Source organism: Drosophila hydei, unplaced genomic scaffold (assembly GCF_003285905.1).
Source record: "Drosophila hydei strain 15085-1641.00,03,60 unplaced genomic scaffold, DhydRS2 tig00000001-arrow-pilon, whole genome shotgun sequence".
NCBI lineage: Eukaryota > Metazoa > Arthropoda > Insecta > Diptera > Drosophilidae > Drosophila > Drosophila hydei.
This window is the reverse complement of record NW_022045643.1, coordinates 14,154,529-14,173,698: the sequence shown is the minus strand read 5'-3', so window position 1 is coordinate 14,173,698 and position 19,170 is coordinate 14,154,529. Positions and strand designations below refer to the sequence as shown.

General features: G+C 44.0%; 1 protein-coding gene across 1 annotated transcript in view; it reads right to left on the bottom strand.

Moving 5' to 3' along the window:
* Positions 1-19,170, bottom strand: part of LOC111597607 (DNA N6-methyl adenine demethylase) — a 103,118-nt gene that overhangs the window by 70,251 nt on the left and 13,697 nt on the right. The window contains exon 4 of the mRNA XM_030225695.1: positions 9,663-9,800. Coding sequence (XP_030081555.1) covers positions 9,663-9,800 — 138 coding nt within the window. The remainder of the gene's footprint in view (positions 1-9,662; positions 9,801-19,170) is intronic.

The window sequence follows — 19,170 nt, the reverse complement described above, 5'->3', positions numbered from 1 at the left end:
AAATAAGTAAATAGATTCTATATAAATAGTTTTCGAGAAGATTTTAAAAATATTTTGCGTTTCCAATTGATCGATTCATATCGATTGATTAATTGATTGTTTGAGAACAAATTTTTATATTTTCATTCCAATATTTTTCATAATTTGTGTCCCAACAGCTTCAACCATTGATGAGCAATGCCAATGGTTGAGTTATCGAAAAGTTATCGATTATACTAAGCATAATTGAGACAGTTTCATATATTAATTAACTTGCATATTGATGCTGATCAGTCTGTAATATAACATCATATAATTCATATAAAGTTATACATATATAGAGTTATATATATATTTATAGTTAGCGTCGTTGATCAACAAAAGTCTATTCAGATCTATTGGCTATTGGCTTTTCTAAGCCCGCTTGATCAGTTTTCAGTTTCGATTGCGATATCAATCTTAACATTACCTCCATTACGTATTGCTCTCTTCGTCTGACCGCTTGAGTGTTTCACACGCTGGAACTGTATTGCTAATAAGGCTGTCTTTGTCTCACATCTCATTTGGACGAGGCAAATAGATTTCTTGGCAAGTTTTGCTTTCTTATGCTGTTGCTTGATTGCTTTCTGCTGCTGTTGTTGCTGTTGTTGGAGTTGGCGTTGCCTGCCATAAAATAATCAGGCTGGCAAGCAACAACAAAGTGACTGTTGCACTTTTTGCTGGCTCTGCTTCTTATGGAGTTTGTTGTTGGCTGCAGCTGTTATTTGCAGGCAAAGTTAGTTTTGTGGGCCCAGCCCAGCCCAGGCAATAATAATAACAGCAATAATAATAATAACAACAGCAAACAAGAGAAGCAACAACAACAAGAACCAATGCAACAACACACAACGTCGAACTTTAATTGCATAATTATGTGCAGTTTGCAATTTATCATTTTCATTTTTCCATGTTGTCGTTTTTTGTTCGTTTCGTTTCGTTTCGTTCCCTTTTCGTTTCGTTTTGCTTTTGTTTTTGCTTGCTGTAATTTATGTGCTCGCTGCTGTTGCTGTCGTTGCTTCTTCTTACATTTTTTTTGCTTTTGTTTTGCCTGGAAGGAGAGGAACAGGCAGCGGCATAAAATTTAATGCAGCGCAAATATTGTGCATATATTTCTTGTTGCTTTGTTTGCACTCTTTTTTTTCATTGCCGTTTTCGCTTTTTTCTTGTCTTGCCCTTTTATGGTGAGCACACTTCTAGTGTGTGTGTGTGAGTAAGAGGGAGAGGGAGGGCTGCGCTTGCTTTATTAATTATAATCCATGTTTAATTCCTTTCGTGCTTATCGCGACGCTTCAAATCGCCGAATGTTCATTTGAAGTGCAGCCGGTCCTGCTGTCGCTACCGCTGCCGCGCAGCCCCTTCTATTGCGTGCGTGGGAATCGTATTGGCAATCAAGCAATTAGTGTGTGCCATCAAATGGGCATTAGGCAGCGGCAGCATCAGCAGCAGCAACACCACAACGCAGGATAGCAAAGCAAGCAAGGCGAGAGTGAGATGGCTGCTAATAGTGACAGCAACAGCGAATATCCATTCCAGACAGATATCCATATATATAGATATATATACACAAAGAGATATATAGACAACAACAAACTCGTGCATCTGCAATGTGACAAAGTTCGTGGCATGTCTATGACCGTTTTGGCATTTTGACTGGAGTGGCAAGGGCCTGGTGCTAGAATCTAAGAGCTGCAGCAGACTGCAAGGGGTTGAGGTGCTGCCAACAGCAAAATTGGCGACCAGACGATGTTGTTGTGACGTTGCATTAAGCAGCAGAATCAGCAGCAGCAAAAACATCTTTTGCCCTGCGAGACAGGGACAAAGAATGCGACGAAAGCGCAGAAAATATTGAAAAACAAAGAAAATTAGTTGCAGAGCATACACTGTGTGTGTGTGTGTGTGTGTTTGCCTGTGTGCAAAAAGTTGACTGCCAAAGAAAACAACAGACAACAGACAGCAGACAAAATACAGCGAACAACAGACAACGCGACGTATGAGCAATGCCAATGCAATGGCGCCGCTTCAAGTTTTAAGGGTTGAACTAATCACAGACAATGTACGTGCATACATACGTGAGCATATGTATGTGTGTGCCTGTCTATGTGTGTGTGTCTAAGTTTGTTATGTTTGTAGCTGCGCACGGACAATGGCTTAGAGCCACTCTCCTGGGAGAGCGGGGAGAGAGAGCTGTGGGGTTGACTGTTATTGTTTGTTGACGGCAGTCGTCGAGCCTCGCAATGAGTCCAATTGCAAATTGGCAGAATGCGTGAGAGTCGGCAACAAACTAATCCTTCGCAGAAAAGTATGCTATGCTAAATTGCGCCTCAGCTTAAAGTCTGGCGAATTAAAGTCCTGCCGGATTTGGCAGTGCTACAAAATTGATCAAAAACAAAAAAAATAAAATGTAATAAAAATAGCTGAACGCAAACGGAAACAACCCCCGTGAGCGCACTTAATGCCAAAATTAAAGCGACTCCAGAGCCGCCCACCAAAAGCGACACACAGCCGCACACAGACACGCACACACTATATATATGTGTATATAAATAAAAGTGTGTATATATATATAAATGTGTGTGTGCATGTTTATATAAGGCATTATAGACGCGCATTTCGTATGCGCCAGTGTGAGCTGGCAATTGAAAAGCTTTTCTGCTGCCATCGCTGTCGACGTCGCCGTCATCGCTTTTTCTTGCTTACTTTTTGTGCCAGCGACTCAGCTAAGGGTGGGCAGTTTCTAAAGTAATGTCATTATGACGATGGACGCCAAAGCTAGTGTGACAATTGTTCTTAACAAATATTGATAAACTTGACGTGCTATTATAAAAATATTATGATATGTTATATTTTCAATATAACTCATGAATATATATTGTTGTATTATTAAAATGTTATGAGAACTTAAAAGAGTTGACATAATATAATAAAAATATTATATTTATTATATGAATTGTTATATTTTTAAAATATTATATATTTTTAAAATATTATCAGAGCTCCAAAGAGTTGACTTAATATAATAAAAATATTATGATAAACATGAATTGTTCTATTTTTTAAATATTATCAGAGCTCCAAAGAGTTGACTTATTATTATAGAAATATTATGATAAATGTGAATATTCATTTTTATATAAACGTGAATATTAATTTTTATATTTTCAAAATATTAGCAAAGCACCAAAGAGTTATTTATTGTTCATTTAAATTGTTTTAAGCAAAATGGCTAACTAAATAAGAGACACATAACTTAACCTTAAAACTTATTATTCAAAAAAAAAAATATATATATATATATATATATATATATATTTATGTAAGAAGAAGAATAGAAAATTATACAAATATTTGAACCAAAAGCTGCGCTCAAGTCGAATCATAACATTTATGTTTATAATATATCAATCTAATCTACATATGGAAATATACTTTGAAATATCATTAAATTATATAGAAAATATATATATATAATTTTGACCATATAATTTATTTCACGTGCATCATAAATGAACACACTTCTCAAGCGGCCCTCGTAGGATGTGCTATACAGACAACGCGGCGTACACATGCATACATGCAAGAGTGTGCGACTGTGTGTGCCATGCACATTTATCAAGTGTGCATGTGTGTGTGTGTGTGTATATATAGTCAAAGCTGAAGTTGCTGCTGAGCTATCTGTGTGTGCGTGTGTGTGTGTATGTGTGTGAGCGCTCAGGGTGGTGGGTGGGGCTGCCATTGGGGGTTGTTGTAGTCACGAATGGGGCCGTGTGGAGCTGTGACGCGTAAGACAAGCAAGACAGATAGATAAAGAGTGGGAGAAAGACAGAGAGAGAGAGAGAGGGAGAGAGGGAGAGAGACGCGAATGAGGGGTGGAGGGAATGAGCAGTAAATAAAAAAACAAGTACACAAGAAATTAACGAGCAAACGATTTTTATGGCAGCATTTTGTGCCTTAAAGCGCTTAATGCGCTTTATGGCTATGTGTGTGCGTGCGAGTGTGTGTGTGTGTGAGTGTGTGTTTGTGTGAAGTGTTTCATCTGCCAGTGAGTGTGTGTGTGCGTGTGTATGTGTTAGTTGAAAAATGTTTTAAAAATGACATGCTTCGAAAGTTTAAGCAATTTATGTTCATTTTAAATTGAATTTCAAATTTATTGCTGCAATTTTGTCTGCCTTGCTGTGTGTGTGTGTGTGTAAGACGCAGGAAACGGAAGTGCTGGGCTTTTGTATAACACTACGTTTGTGTGTGTGCCTTGTAAATTGTAAAACTCATTGTTTGCTGCTGCTGCAAGAAAATTAATTGTTCGAAAAAAAGTTGCGAACGCAAATCTTTCGGACTTCACTTCAATTTAAATGCCAAACGCAGGGAAATTGATTTACCTTTTGAATAGCACAATTTAAAAAAGGTAATGAAACGCAATATCAATGGCAGCTTCAACTTTGCCTAAGCTTAAGGCCAGGTCAATCAACTTCTCTGAACTGCTAGCGACTTTGGGCAATGTAAAACCTTTCAGACTCTTTCCACTTGAGCCCCGCACGAAGGCTTTGGGAATCCCTCAGACAATCGGCAGACTTGTCTGCCAGCAGGCGGACAACAGGGACCAAAATACCAAAATACCAATGAAAAGGACATGCAAACAACGCTGCGGGCACAGGTCCTTGACTCAGCAGCAACAGTTGATAACGCAGCAGGCGAAAGTCGGAAAAAAAACCAAAAAGGGACGCTGACTCTGACAAAAGGTTGACGACACTTGCCAGCCCAAAAAGGATAACAGCAAAAATAAAAAAAGTTATATATATACAAATTTGGGGAAACGAAAGTCAGCAGCCGAGACTAGGCACAGACTTTGCCTTTGCCTATAGCCCAAGGATATTCGAGCGGCAGCAAATCGCCTGCCTTTTTATTATAAACATCCTGTAGGCCGCGCTGTCTCCCCTCACGCTCGGCTCTGTCTCTCTTTCTTTGCTTCGGGCTGGCAAAAGGGTCAAGTGCGTGCGCGTGGCAGGCAAGGGTTAATGCCGCCCGGACATAATGAAGCGCAATGACCTTTTTTTTCTGCTGCTGCTCATTATTAGATGAGGCGCTCGTTTTTTCCGCTTTTTTCGCCTGACCTTGGCCCACTGAGCCGCGGGCATAGACCTTGAACTTGACTTTTGTTCACGCAGAGCCTTGACATTGAAATGGATCCCGTGGCAAATTGTTTCGCTCCTGTTGTTGTTGTTGTTGCTGTTGCTGTTGGTTGGCTGCCGCGCTTTTTGGCTTGGTCAGATTTCAATTGAATTGGCAGCAGACAGCGCGAGGCCGCCTGAGGGCCGCTTTGACGTGGCCCAGCCATGCACACACAGACACACAGAACCAAAAGTGAACAAGCCAAGAGTCGACAGCTGTTGCTGCCCGTTGCCAGTTGCCAGTTGCCCGTTGCGTGGCCTTAACAGCGCTTTCATTGTTCCGGCTTAAGTACCACATACATACAGCAGCAGCTATGCCCTGCGTCCCTCTTGGCCACTCGCTCATAAAAATAAACCGCAACAAGCTGGCAACTGGCAACTGGGAACTCCTCACGTGCAGCGTGTGCCAAAAGTCTGCCTTCTGGCTTGCCCCTGGTCGCGTCTCGATTACGTTTCAGTTTGGGACATCAGAAGTGGTGCCAAGTGCTGCTGTGGACGACAAATTGTCTGCCTGTTGCCTGTTGCCGGTTGCCAACTGGCAGTTGGCCTGGCCTGGCCTGGTCTGGCCTGGTCTGGCCTGGGTCTGCTGTTTTTTACGAGCCGCTTGTAAGCTCTTTGGATATCATAGCCATGGCATCGCCGTCGCAGTTGCACGTAGGAGTCGCCTGTCGTCGTCTGCTGCTGCCGCCGTTTGGTAGCCGCAATCACAGTCCCTGTCACGGTTGGTGGTGCCTCGTGGTGGCTCGCTGCCGGCTACTGAGGTAGCCGCCATGGCGCCGACATGTTCAGCATGTTGCCCATTTATGTGCTGCTGCCGTTTTTCTGTTTCTTTTCGTATTCGCTTTCGTTTCGTTTTTTACTGCTGCTTCGTATGCTTTTTGTGTGTTTTGACTGATGGCCAAGGTGTGGCCAAGTCGCGGACATGGCTTGACACTGTGTGGCAGCAACCCGTTGAGTGGCTTTTCAGCGGCGCCTAATTAGACGTTAAGTGCAGCGTGCGGCTTACATTCAAGTGGAGCTTGCCACATGTGCCACGCGGGCCACGCGGGCCACACTACGTGTGTGTGCCACGGCCATGGCCACCCTGGGGGGCACTGCCACGGCTCCCTGTCCAAACATTGTGACAGCTGATTGCATCGCCCCACATCTGTGTGTGCGAGTTGACTAATTGCCGCCAACGACGCGCCGCAGCTGCATTTTGCATTTGGCGTGTCTGAACACAAGCAGAAAAAATACGAATTCTGTTATTTTCACTGAGCGCCAGCATTGTGGGCGTGGGTGTTGCCTTAAATGCTGCAGCTTACACTGTGCAACAAAACTAGGCAAGCACTTGAAATCCGCTCTCGGAACAGACGCGCTCAACTAGTCTTTGAATACTTTATTTAGCTGTGTTTGCTGTGTTGGACATGAGTTTTAAAGATGTCGTGGATCAAAGCTGCAAATTCTGTCTTTAGACAATGCCTTAATTCGGGGAATATTTTCTAAATGAGCTTCAAAAGCTAATCGATGAGTTCCAAGTGATCTAGCACCTGCTTCTGCTGCCTAAAGAGCACAGTCTCACGGCAACAAACATCCTCTGCAGGCCCCTCGAGTGCTTGTCCTGGCAGCCATTGGCTCTTTTGACTGATTCTTAACATTAAAATCTCAAAGTTCTTGTTATGAATTTCATGATTAAATCGTGTTTATATTTGTGCTCATTGTAGACATTCTGCTCGAGCTACGATTACTAGTTGCACACACCAATAAAGCAAGCAAGAGGAAGAGAGCAATAAGTGCTTGAGCGAGTTCTTGCTGGACAGTGTAGGTCAACGATAGCACCGTCCTGTCCATTAGGGACAGCCTACATACATATGCAGATTGCATGACACGGCGGCAACAAGTGGCAGGCTGCCACAAGCAACATTGGCTGTGGCAGTGGCAAGAGCCATGGCCATGGACCGAGAACAGGATTGGCAACGGGATTGGGCCAACAAAGGCCGACACGGACATGAACAATAGCCGCTGCGCTTGCCAAAAATGCTTGCAACCATGAATGCGCGTTGCACGTTGCACGTTGTATGCGAGTGTTCGATAGTTGGAGTTGGAGCTGCTGCCAAATGGGGAAGCGACGCTTTTGGCGTTGTCCTTGGCAAATCCCGCATGGCCATTTCATGTTTTTGCTCTCCAGTTGCTTTTTTGCAGGCGATAAAGGTCACGAGATGGCAATGTCAATGCAATGCGACCTGAATTTTCGGCGACGCGATGGCAGGCAACATTGGCAGCTGTTGCTGGTCACTGGGACAGCCAGCGACAACGATACGAAACTTCACTTTCACCCAGTCAGGCAGGCAACAAAAGGCTGCAACAACAACGCCAACATGGACAAACTTTGCAACTGTTGCCGGAAAGACAGCAGCAACAGATGCAGCGGCACACAAAATGCCAACGGGCTGCCAACTGGCAATAGACTAGAGCGAGAACGAGAACGAGAACGAGAACGAGAACGAGACCCAAGTGCGAAACTGAAGGAAAGACCAAGTGGAGAGCAAGTCGCAGCCAAGTCGGGGACCAAGTGCTGGGGACTAATTCAAAGGCAAACCGCAGCCAAACTTAAAGAAGCTGCCGCCGCGCCAGTTGCCCGTTGCCAGTTCAATGTCAAGCGCCGCAGTGTTAGGAGGCACGCAGTCAGTCGAAGGCAGAGTCAAGAAACAGTGCGACTTGTTGCTCACTTTTGCCATTTTATGGAGCAACGTGATTTGGCTACGACTAAGGATGTGGCATGCCGCATGCCGCCAGTTGCCATCGTTGCTTGTCTGCGTTTTTATGGGCTTGCCAAGGAATGTCAAGTTGTTGCCCGACTCTGTCTGTGCGCTCGCCGGATAGTATAACTGTCTGTGTGTGTGTGTGTGTGTGTGTAGCCATGACGACATAATCAACGCTTCATTGACGGGGCACCCGGGATGCGAATGTGGACATAAAGACAGCTGTTGCCGTTGCCGTTGCCGTTTTACAAGACAAATCGCCAGATTAAAGCAGCACCAGCAATGGGGTGTGGCATGCAACATGCCGCACAAGGACAACAGCACAGGATGTGACGACGATGAAGTCGGCGAATGACTCTCAAGTTTGGTTAACTTTTTACGAGCATCAAGTGGCGGAGGCGGAGGCGGAGGCGAAGGCAGATGGCGGCGACAACAACTCCAGGCATTCAAGGAGCATTAATCGCCGTAAGGGAAGCTGATTCAATTGAATCCTTGGGCTGAATGCCCCAGCAAGCTATTTCTTGGATAAATATAGCTCACACACAGACAACAGACACAAGTCTGGGACTACATTTTATTATCTTATGAGCTAGGAATGAGCTTTCAAAGATCCTTGATTTGTTGGGATATATATATATATATAAGAGTATAATACATTTTTGTATATATTTAATAGTTATATTAATCATATATTATTTATATTTTTATATGTCTTTTGATTACTGGTAAATATAATTGCGCAAATCACAGAGTTTTCCGTGGACGAACTCTTTGAAGAAAGCGAACTGATGACAGCCCAATTATAGAATAAAAAGGCAACTGAGAATCGCTGCGGGCTGTGGGCTGTGGGCTGCGGCTTAGTCAGGAAGTGTGTGAATGACTATTAAATTAGACAACTTTTTACGAGCCACGACCTTGAAAGGGAAAAGGCAAGTCGCCAGCTAGACAGCCCGGCAGTTGCGTGTCAAAGCCAGGGCTAAGGTCAAAGCCAAAGCCAATGTCAGCTTCTGACCCTGTTTAGCTGGGAGCGAGTGCCCAACGGTCCGCCGATTCCCCAGTCGCAGACAGACCCTCCTCTTCGACAAACAATGCTCGTAAGTAGCTAGACCGACCGGGTCTGGGACTCTCTGTCTGTGTCTGTGTCTGTGTCTGCTGCTGCCTGTGCCGCTGACTCTGTTTGGGTCTTGCTACGTGCGGCATGTTGCGATTTTAGCTGCGGCGTCGGCGGCAGCCTTTGGGAGTGTAACTTTGCCTGCTCTTTTGCGTTTTTTTTCGCCCTCAGTGTGCTTTGAAGCTGGTGCCAGAGAGAACGGCACAAATGGTTGACCCGACGCTTGTCACTGACTATGCGAGTCTGCTACGTGCAACGCGTGGTGGATGGATTATACTGCCGCTTAATAGAGGGGAGCAACAGACCGAAAGCCTGTTGCCCATTTGCCTGCGCAAACAATGCGGATGCCCCGGCGTGATGACGTGGAAAATGTTGCCGCATGCCGCGACTGCCACTCAAAATGGGTCTACAGACTGAGTCAGCGTTTGGGTCTGGGTCTGGGTCTGGGTCTGGGATTGCCATTGGGACTGAGACTGAGACTTCGTCTGCTCAACCGCAGACAAGCTGTCTACCGCGTGACTTAATTAGCTTGCTTGACTGTGTATTGTGCGATTGTGACAAAGGCTTGGCGTAATAAAAAGTCAAGCAGCCGAAGGCGTTTGAGGTAGCGAAACAGATGGATGCACTTACCCCAGTTGTTGGTGTTCCATTGCCAGCGGCTACTGCTGTGGCATTGGCGACGACGGCATTGGCGCCAGTTGCTTTGCCCTTGCCGCGTCCGCGCTTCGCATCAGCACGAACGGGTTGGCCGTCGGCGCCGTAAACGATCTGAAAATTAAATAAATAAGAGCGAAAAGTTTCCGTAAGTTACTTGATTATCTCGAAGGAGTAATGAGGACTGCTAAAGACCTCAAATGTGCTTTGCATGGAGCGGGCTACTAACTAATCAACGTCTTTGCATGAACTCCCCTTATTAATTATTATTTCTGGATTATCATATGATTCCTTAATGTGTTTTAAATAGATTAATAAGTACTTGCGTGCATAATTCAAAACTATTTATTTAATTTTAATTTTACTATTCATTACTTCAAAACCTTATGAATTGTGAAATGTGTTCAGATCGAAATAGCCCAGACACAAACCAATGCAGTGAACCGTACTGAACAGAAACACTGCTTCCCAGAACTGCATGCGTTGAAACTTTGTATTTGGTATTTTTAAAGCAGTGAACAAAACATTTGTGATTATCGTAAGCAGTGTAAAGCAAGCAGTACACAAGCAGCTGTTAGCGCATATGAAATTGTTAACGCACGCGATTTGCTCGCGATTTTCGACAACTGCTTGCATTTTTGACGCGTTTTTATTTAGTACGACTTTTACACTAATTTAATTCGTGAATACACTTTTTGAGCATTCAAATTGTCGAAAATACGAAAAAATTCAAATATCTTAAAGTTCAAAAACGAAATAACCACAAAAATGATGTCATTGACCCAAGCACTCAATTAGAGACACCCTTAATTAAACTGTCTAGTATCAAGTAGAAAATATTTTCACTGTAAGATGAGCCTCCGATAATTCCAATAGACATGACAAATGCTGCACATATTTTATTCCGCGACTTATAGCAGTCATATACTTATAAAACCTCACTCGGCATCTATTTCCGGCGAAAAGTCATAAATATAATTCTTCGAGTCTCAGACGCGGCTGCGTCTTAAAGTGCTTCGACGCACAGGAACCATTAAGCAAAGTGCTGGGAACACACATAACTGTGAACGGTAAGCGGAAAATTGAAAATCCAAATGAAAACCTAGTGCTCGCCTCCACACACACACTGGTACACGCACAGGCATCTTATGTGCGCAGGCGCGACGCAGCATCCAAAAATAGATGCAGCAGACGGACGCGACATATGGACCCAGACGAGCGCCAACTGCTGCAGTGGCTGGCAGGCAGGGTAGGGGAGATGAAGATGAAGATGGGGATGCGAGTGCGGATGGCGATATGTATGGGGTACTGCAGCAGGCAGTAATGGCAGCGCAGTGTTTTGTGGAAATGGAAATGGACGCGGATGCTTCGCAGGAGTGCTGCTGGAATGCCCTTGTCGCTGAGGCTGCTCTGAGTGACAGACGGCTGCGCCTTAACGGTAAATAAGCAACGCCTGGCAGATGTAGATGGGGCAAGATGCCGTAAGATGCTGAAGACTGTGCCGTTGGCACGCGCAGGCGCGCATACATCGCAGCCCAAGCAGAGGGAGCACATGTTGCTGGCACATCACCATGAACAGCTTCGTCAGGGGCTGCGCATATCTTGGGCAGTCACATCTATATCTACAGCCACATCCATATACACATCCACATCCACTTTTAGTAGCAGTTGTCATTTCGGAAGCAATTATTTTAATGCAAGCTGCAAGCGTGCCATGCTCCCAGTCTCAGACGCAGACGCAAACGTAAACGCAGACGCAGACGCAGTCGCAGTTGCAGCCCCATGAGATGACAGCAGCAATGACGACAAAGACGACATCTTGTCGATGTCACATAGGCTTGGATTTTGGTAAGCATTACACACGCACACACACACACACTGGCATGTAAATGGGACTGAGGGGCTGTTAGTCTAAATTTAGTTCAGCTAAGAGTTACTGAGGTGATTTGCTGGCTTTTTCTGGAAATTGATATTGTGCAGCATTCTCAGTGTACAGTTGGGCCCAAAACATGCCAACTAAAATGAGCATGGAGAAGTGGAGAAGGAAAGTAGCAGAGCTTAATTTATATTGGCCTCTGGGATAGACAGACTCTTAAATTAAATTGAAATACCTCCTACATTTAATGTATAGAATTCCTGAGACTTTTTAAGGTAAATTCAAATGTTGCCTAATATAATATAAACGGTGATTACCTTTTAACTTTCCATTTGTACACATGCACACATGTATCTTATTTTGTAATTAGATACGTCATGAAAAACTAACAGTTTCAACAACAAAATGAATCAACTCCTCGACTAAGTAGTTGTTAGATTATTCTAAGCAACTGATTGATAATAATCTTGATTCATGGCTGAAGCCATCTTTGGCTTGGGCTTAAATTGTGGATACCATTTTAAATCATTTAATTTAACGTCTCTAAGTTTACACTTTACCTCTAGTAGAAGGAAGAGAAGGCAGGAATGCTTAAAAAACTATTATTATAATTATATTAGAGCAACATGAACTCAAACTAGTAAAGCCATTGCTGATTAAGAAAGCTCGTCATATAATAGTTATCTGAGCATAGACTACGCTATTTCATAAACATAACTCTGGTGGGCGAACTCGATGATAAATTTTAACTACATATTCCATTTGCTATCAATTCAAGTTTGAGTCAAATACAAAGTTGAACTAATGTCTGCGATTATCAACAACCTTGAGTAGCTAAAATTGCATGTAATTGTCATATGGCAGGCTAGACATAATATCAATACACACACACAAAGGCACATACACTCACTCACACATACATAATCAAGTTAGCCGAAGACGTTGCTAAGCACCGACGACGCGCGAGGCCGACGACCTACAAAAGCTGCGTGAAATTGAGCCAAAAATAGGCAAAGACACACTCACACTCACACCACAGAAGCTCTCTCTCTCACACTCACACACACGTACACATAATGGGCAATCAGCAGTCACCAGCTGCTTCCGGCTCCTGTTCATTGAGCTTCTTTTTTGTTCGAGTTGCTCTCACATCCTGGGTCCTTGGACTTGGGTCCAGGCGCTGACAGTTTATGAGCAGCAGACAAAGCTGAATCAATTTTGAAATCAATTTTTTTCGTTTGCAACATTTTTAGTTTTTGCCGACTTTATTAGCGCCGACAGATGAAAACGCATGTTGACTTAATTGCAGTTATTAGTTTTTTTACATCCACACACACACACACACATAGTTGTTCATATTTTGTTATTGAGGCCAACAAAGAAGTCTCGACAGCAGCTGCGACACAATAATGAGACGCAATTTAGGCTCAAAAGCCCCGAGGGCGACAAAACTGTGCAACAGGTAGCCAAGCTAAACCGCAAAGGCCACACGCACACAGACACACACGCACACACACACATACACAAAAGCATTAAGGAACCTGACCTAGGCCAAGTGGATTTCGGGTAGGTGCCGTCGAGAGCGCGCGCAAAGCAAAAAAAAATGAAATAACAGAAATGCGCACAAAAAGTGGAGCTGAGTAGCCCTATCAAAGGCCCGCACATGCAGACTGTAGACTGTTGCGCCTTTTATGACACATTTGTCGTCCCCCCTGCTGCTGCCTCACACTGCCCCGCCCCCCTTTTGCCCAGCCACGCTGTCAGCAGTAGCAGCAGCAGCAGCAGCAGTAGAGTTCGTCGTCATCATAATGAGCAAATGGGCGCCCCATAAAAAGTTGCTTTTAGGCTGAGCCCAATGTGCGTGTCTGTCTGTCTGTCTGTCCGTATGTCTGTGTATTTGTCTGTGAGGCTTTTGGCAACCCTTCGCTTGATGTATTGCAAACCCAACATCAGCTCTTGCTCGCCCTGCTGGCCGCTTTAGGTGCTGCCGCTCATCGAACCCTTTGAGTGTGTCCCCTTCATGACTCCTTTGGCTTAGCTTTGCCTACCTTAAGGTCGTTCAACTGCCTAGGCAAGCCCTCGCACAAACGTTTGAGGCTTTTAATTGATAACCTTGACCTGGTACTGCTCCTGCTGTTGCTGCCGTTGGTAGGTAAATGTGCCAAAATTATTAATTACTTCCAGTGAAATGCCTGCGCTTGAACTGAGAGCAACAACCCCTTTTTATTTTGGGGGCTATCAAGGATACGCCATGCAAAGCAGCAGCAGCAGCAGCAGCCAGAGGTTTGGGCCAACATCGATTTTCACAGCAACCACATTGTGCTGTCCCTCGAAAGCAACATCAGAAACAATTTCAAGGTTAAGCGCACCTTCCGCATTGAGACAGGCAGAGAAGGAAAGAGTGGGAGAGGGAGGGTGCGAGGGGGATTACAGCTGTAACAGGCACATGCAACGTTAATCTTTGTTTATTTTGATTATCACTTTCGTGGCGACACAGGCGCCCACGCTCCTTTGATTGGCCAGAAGCATGTCCTTGAAGGTTATGACTGTGGATTGCGTGACTGAAGAGCTGGCTGACTGACTAAATGACTACCTGCCAGCCGTCTGGCATGAGGTGTGGAATTATGCGGCACGGCTGGAGCGACCGGTGAATCACAGGATTCACGGAACTTGGCAGGATTTGCTTTTTGCTGGCTCTTATATATATATATTGATATACATATATATGAGTTTTATATATCTCTGTATATGTGGGTATATAGTATATATTCCAGTCTGATTGTGGCTGTGCGTCTTTTATTTCGGGGGTTGACTTTTGTGCCATGGGGGTGGGTTTTTTCGTTTCATTTTGCAGTGTAATTGAAGCCAACCCTGCAGTCCTCTTTATCTGTATATATACAGAAATGTATGTATGTATATGTGCTTGTGTTTGTATAGCTGCAGATACACATACACACACACACACGCGCACACAGTTTTTGGTGAGGGAGTTGGCAAATGCGTCATCGTCAATTTGCTGCTCGCAATTTAGATGCGAAAATTTCAATGTCAATGAGAGGCGCATTTTGGGGAGCGAGGCTGGCGAGGTGACAACGCCGTCACTTGGCATAAATACCTTACTCAATCTGCCTCGCTTACACTCAATCACTTGCTCTCTCCAATGGTTGGTCTGCTCTGGCGTTGCTTAAGCTCTGAGGGCCCCCTTGAGATGTAACCATTTTGATATGTGCTAAAAAGCTCACTTCAAAATTTGTATCAAGGTCAAGTTCACGCGGGGATGCGGGTGGGCACGAGTGGCGCAGGCTGGGAAGGGATGCGATGGCTTGTGAAAACGGAAAATTTTATTGTTTTGTTGAGGTAGCGGCCACAGCAAAGGCCAATGAAAATGTGTTGGCAAAATGAAAAGGGGTACAACAAAACATTTCACAGCTGCATTGTGACACAATTTGAAAAGCAAACCAAAAAGCGGTCATTAGAGAACGAAGGCGGCGAACCCAGCAGCACAACAAGAAGCAGCGCAGCCGTCAACTAGACTAGTTTCTTGTAGACTATGAACTTGTCGTTGCGCCTGAGTGGAAGAGACAACAAGTTGCGTCTATGTGAAATATAGGATATGGATTATTGGCAGGCTGTGAGCTTTAGTTAATTTGAAAGACAATGCGCCTCCGGCTCATTAAGCCTGCTAAATTAATGACAGATGTGCACTTTCCATCCAGGCACATCTCTGAGCCTTCCATAGTCCTTCACCAATGGGATTTTCGTGCCGCAGACCTACTAATTAGTTAGATTCATATATATGTGCGGGCAATGTGGTTAAGTGCGACATAGAAAAGGCGATTGGTGCTAATAAAAGTGCAATAGCCAAGGGCCAGTTGTGCAAAGGATCTGCGTCAAGGATGTGTCAAGTCGAGAAATGAATTAATTTCAAATTCCATTCCGTAGATTTAATTGAGTTGAAATCAAATTAAAAGCAATTTATTTTCAACCCTCGTTGCGAATTTTTTCGCTTTCTTCTTTGCAGCCACAAGCTACACACACACATATACACACAACTGCTCACATACATAAACACTATCCTTCTATGCTGCGTATTCTTCTTCGGTTTTCAGTTTTTCCACAGTTTTTCTAAAAGTGCGTGCCACGCAGCAGTCACAGCAATGCGAAGCAAAAAATCTATATATATATATATAAATATATATGTATATATATGTATAGAAAATAAAAATAAGGAAAGAAGTAAAGTAAAATGAAATAAAACTCAGTTTGGACGCGTTTTTGGGGTTGCAAATTATTTCAATGCCTGCATTTCGCTGCGAGATGCGAGGAAAATCGATAAAAATGTGCCGCATCGGAGATGAGACCCGCACTTTTTTCTATATATGGTTAATCCACAGTATTTGTTGCATTTGCAGCGCAGCCATTTTGTGGGCGTGGCTGTGGAAGGGGGCGTGCGAGTTGGCGGCTGTGACGTTGCATTAATTTTTAATTTGTCGCGTGATATCCAAAAATGATTTATGCATTTGGCATTCGCCAAGCTTGTGCACAAATTAAAAAGTCATTGCAATTGCATATTAAATAATAACAACACCAACACAAGCAGTAACAACGACAACGACAAGAACAACTCGTGGAACAATTCAAATTATGCAGCTGAATGCCAAACTTTTCGCATTCGGGCAAAATAAGAAATGCAAATAATGCTGCTCGAGTTGACACAGCCAGCTACAAATTGCATTTGATAGAGCGAAACGGTGCCACGCCCAGCCGCCACAGCGCCCAATCGCATGCATTAAAACAGCGCCGAAAGCTGACCAAAAAATAAAAATAGAAGGAAAATGAGAAAAAGAGGAAAAGCCCAGCAGCAGTGGCAGCAAGTGAAGAGCTGAAAACTCTCGCTTTGAGGCAACGCAAATTTTGTTTAATTTGGCAGCAGCTCGAAAAGTTGCTGCGCAGCTGAAATGCAGTCGCCGCAGCAATCGCATTTGCAATTGCAGATGCTGTTGAAGATACTCATTTAATAGAGCTGAAGGCTCTAAGCTGGCCATGTGCATTTTCATGGGGCATATGCAATCGCCCGTTGTGCAGTTTAGTCTTTCTTTGAATATTAATGTAGAATAAATATAATATACTATTACACATAATTATAGTCAACATAATTAATTAAAATATATTAAACTTGCTTTAAAGTGCTTTAAAGCAAAGTGGAATTTTTAGTTGTCTAAAGCGAAGATTGAAATAAAATGTGTTTGGCCTAAGTCAATAGCTTAAAAATGTCATTTGCCTTCTTGACATATTCTTCATATTCACTTGCAGAACTTTTTCAAACATATATGAATTTACAAATAAATTTGTATTTCTGAAATGTTTATAGAAATAGAAATTGAAGCGTTTGACTTGTATGATCAGTTTTTCATGCACTGTTCTCATTTCGAAGCATCAATAAATTGTGTCTGCCTTTGACTTGAATTTACTTTTAAATCAATCAAATAATTTCCACAACATTTTATACTTTAGCTATGAATGCGCTTGCTTTAAGTATTTGATTTCTAGTCAAAATATGCTATATATAAATCTGATACCTTTAGCATAAGATTGTGATCTGTAAGAACTTCGGCTGTTGTCTAATTGAGGCATGCGGCAGCAGAGTATCTTTTAGTCGAATCGTGAAGTAAAGCTTCATTTACTTCTGTTATTGTTGTTGCTTTAGCAGCTGCAGTTGCTGCAGCAATTGCTGCTGGCTCAGTAAAAGTGGCTTTTGTACGTACAATGACCTACCAACACATAAAAAATGCAAAAAGTGGCAAAAACGGCGACTGAGGTAGAAGCTAACGTAGTGACAGCGACTGTGCGAGTCGCGCGCTTAAATATGCAAAGGACGCTCACGATGGGGGGAATGCAACGATGCCACGCTGCCACGCTGCCACTGTGGCAAAGGATGCCAGCATGCTAAAGATGTTTCTCCCATTGCCAGCCCCAAAGGCGAAAGTTTCTCAACAGCACAACAGCACAACGGCAACGGCAACGGCAACGGCAACGGCAACAACTCAATCGAGAGCAACAGGGATGGGATGCTGTGTGCAAGGATTCTGGCGTAACTTCAATAATAGTCAAGTGCAGTGAAGCGTTCTCTTAGCTGCAAGCTGCAGTGCTCCTTGGCAAATGCTGCTGCTGCTGGTGATGTTGCTGTTGCTGTCCTCAATGCTTTACCAAAAATCAAAGCTGGGCTCCCCTTGGCAGCAGTTCTCCATTTTATTTGCACTCGTTGCTTTGGCATTTTTATTTTTTGACGCGGCTCTGGCAACATCTTTTGGCCAGCAAAACTCTCTTAGCGTGTGTGTTTGTGTAAATTTTGCATTTACCCTTGGCAAGGACTTTTGCCAAAGTGCGGAAAGCCAAAGCCAACGCAGCAGCAGCGACGCAGCAGCGAAAGCAAAAAGTTTTATTTGCACAGTTTTCTTTTTCTTAAACTTTTGTTGTTCGCCTTGGCACGCCCCTCAGGCCCCCCCAGGCCGCTCAGTCGTCCTCTCAGCAGAAAATGCTTGCTTGCAATTTGTACAAGCAAGTTTACATACTATATATATATATGAAAATGTTATATATACTTGGGCTATGTGTACGTAATGTACTGATACATAAGCAAGTGGCAAAGGCGTCAGCTAAAAAGTGTAGCATACTTTCGAGCGCTGCGCAGAATATCTTCCCCCGTCAAACGGAAAATGGAAAATTTTTATAATTAACAACGACAAAGTGGCTCGGCAACGGGCAACGGGCAACGGGCAACAACATGAAAGTCAGCATCAGTTTATCAAAGGCGACAATCGCCCAAGCAGCTGCCAAGTTGTTTAAGGGGGCCTCGCAAGAAATAGAAATGCAGCTTGAGAATGCGACCAAGTGTGTGCGTGTGTGTGGGACAAGTGCATTGAGGAGGGAACTGACATGTATATGCCACACATATATATGTGTATGGAGGAACAATTTAGGGTGCCGATGTCACTAGCATTCGAAAGGTCGCCGGCCTGCAATGCAAATATTTGCGTCAACTACTTGCAGGCAGCTACAATAAGACGCAGAAAAAGAAGAAGCAATGCAGCGAATGCGTCATGCTGCTATTGCTGTTGCTGTTGCTAGAGTGGCCAAAGGCAAATGCAGCTGAACGAGTAGCCCACTGAAAGAAGCCATTGCAGTGGCCCCGCTGGCTGCTCGCAGGCGTATACGCAATGTGCGTAAGCTGCGGCTTCAAAGAACGGCAGGTGGCGTGACTGTGTGAGTGTGCAGGTGTGGGTGCTGGGTGTTGGGTGTTGGGTGTTGGGTATTGGGTGTTGAGCGTGTGTATGTTGCCTTATTTGCACATGTTTCCGTTCGAGCTAACAGCCTTTTTTCCTGCTCCTGCCGTTGTGCGTGCCGAGCTTTGCATCATTTTGTTTTCTGCATTTTAAGAGTGCGTGAGCGTATTTCCGAGTGTGCGAGTGTGCGTGTGTGCGTGCATATTTATGCGTATTTGTTTGCATAGCTGATGATGGTGCCAGCAGCAACAACAACAACAACATCAGCTTTACTTTATGCGTGCGTGTGCGTCGCCCTTTGGCAAGTTATTGCTGCTGCTGTTGC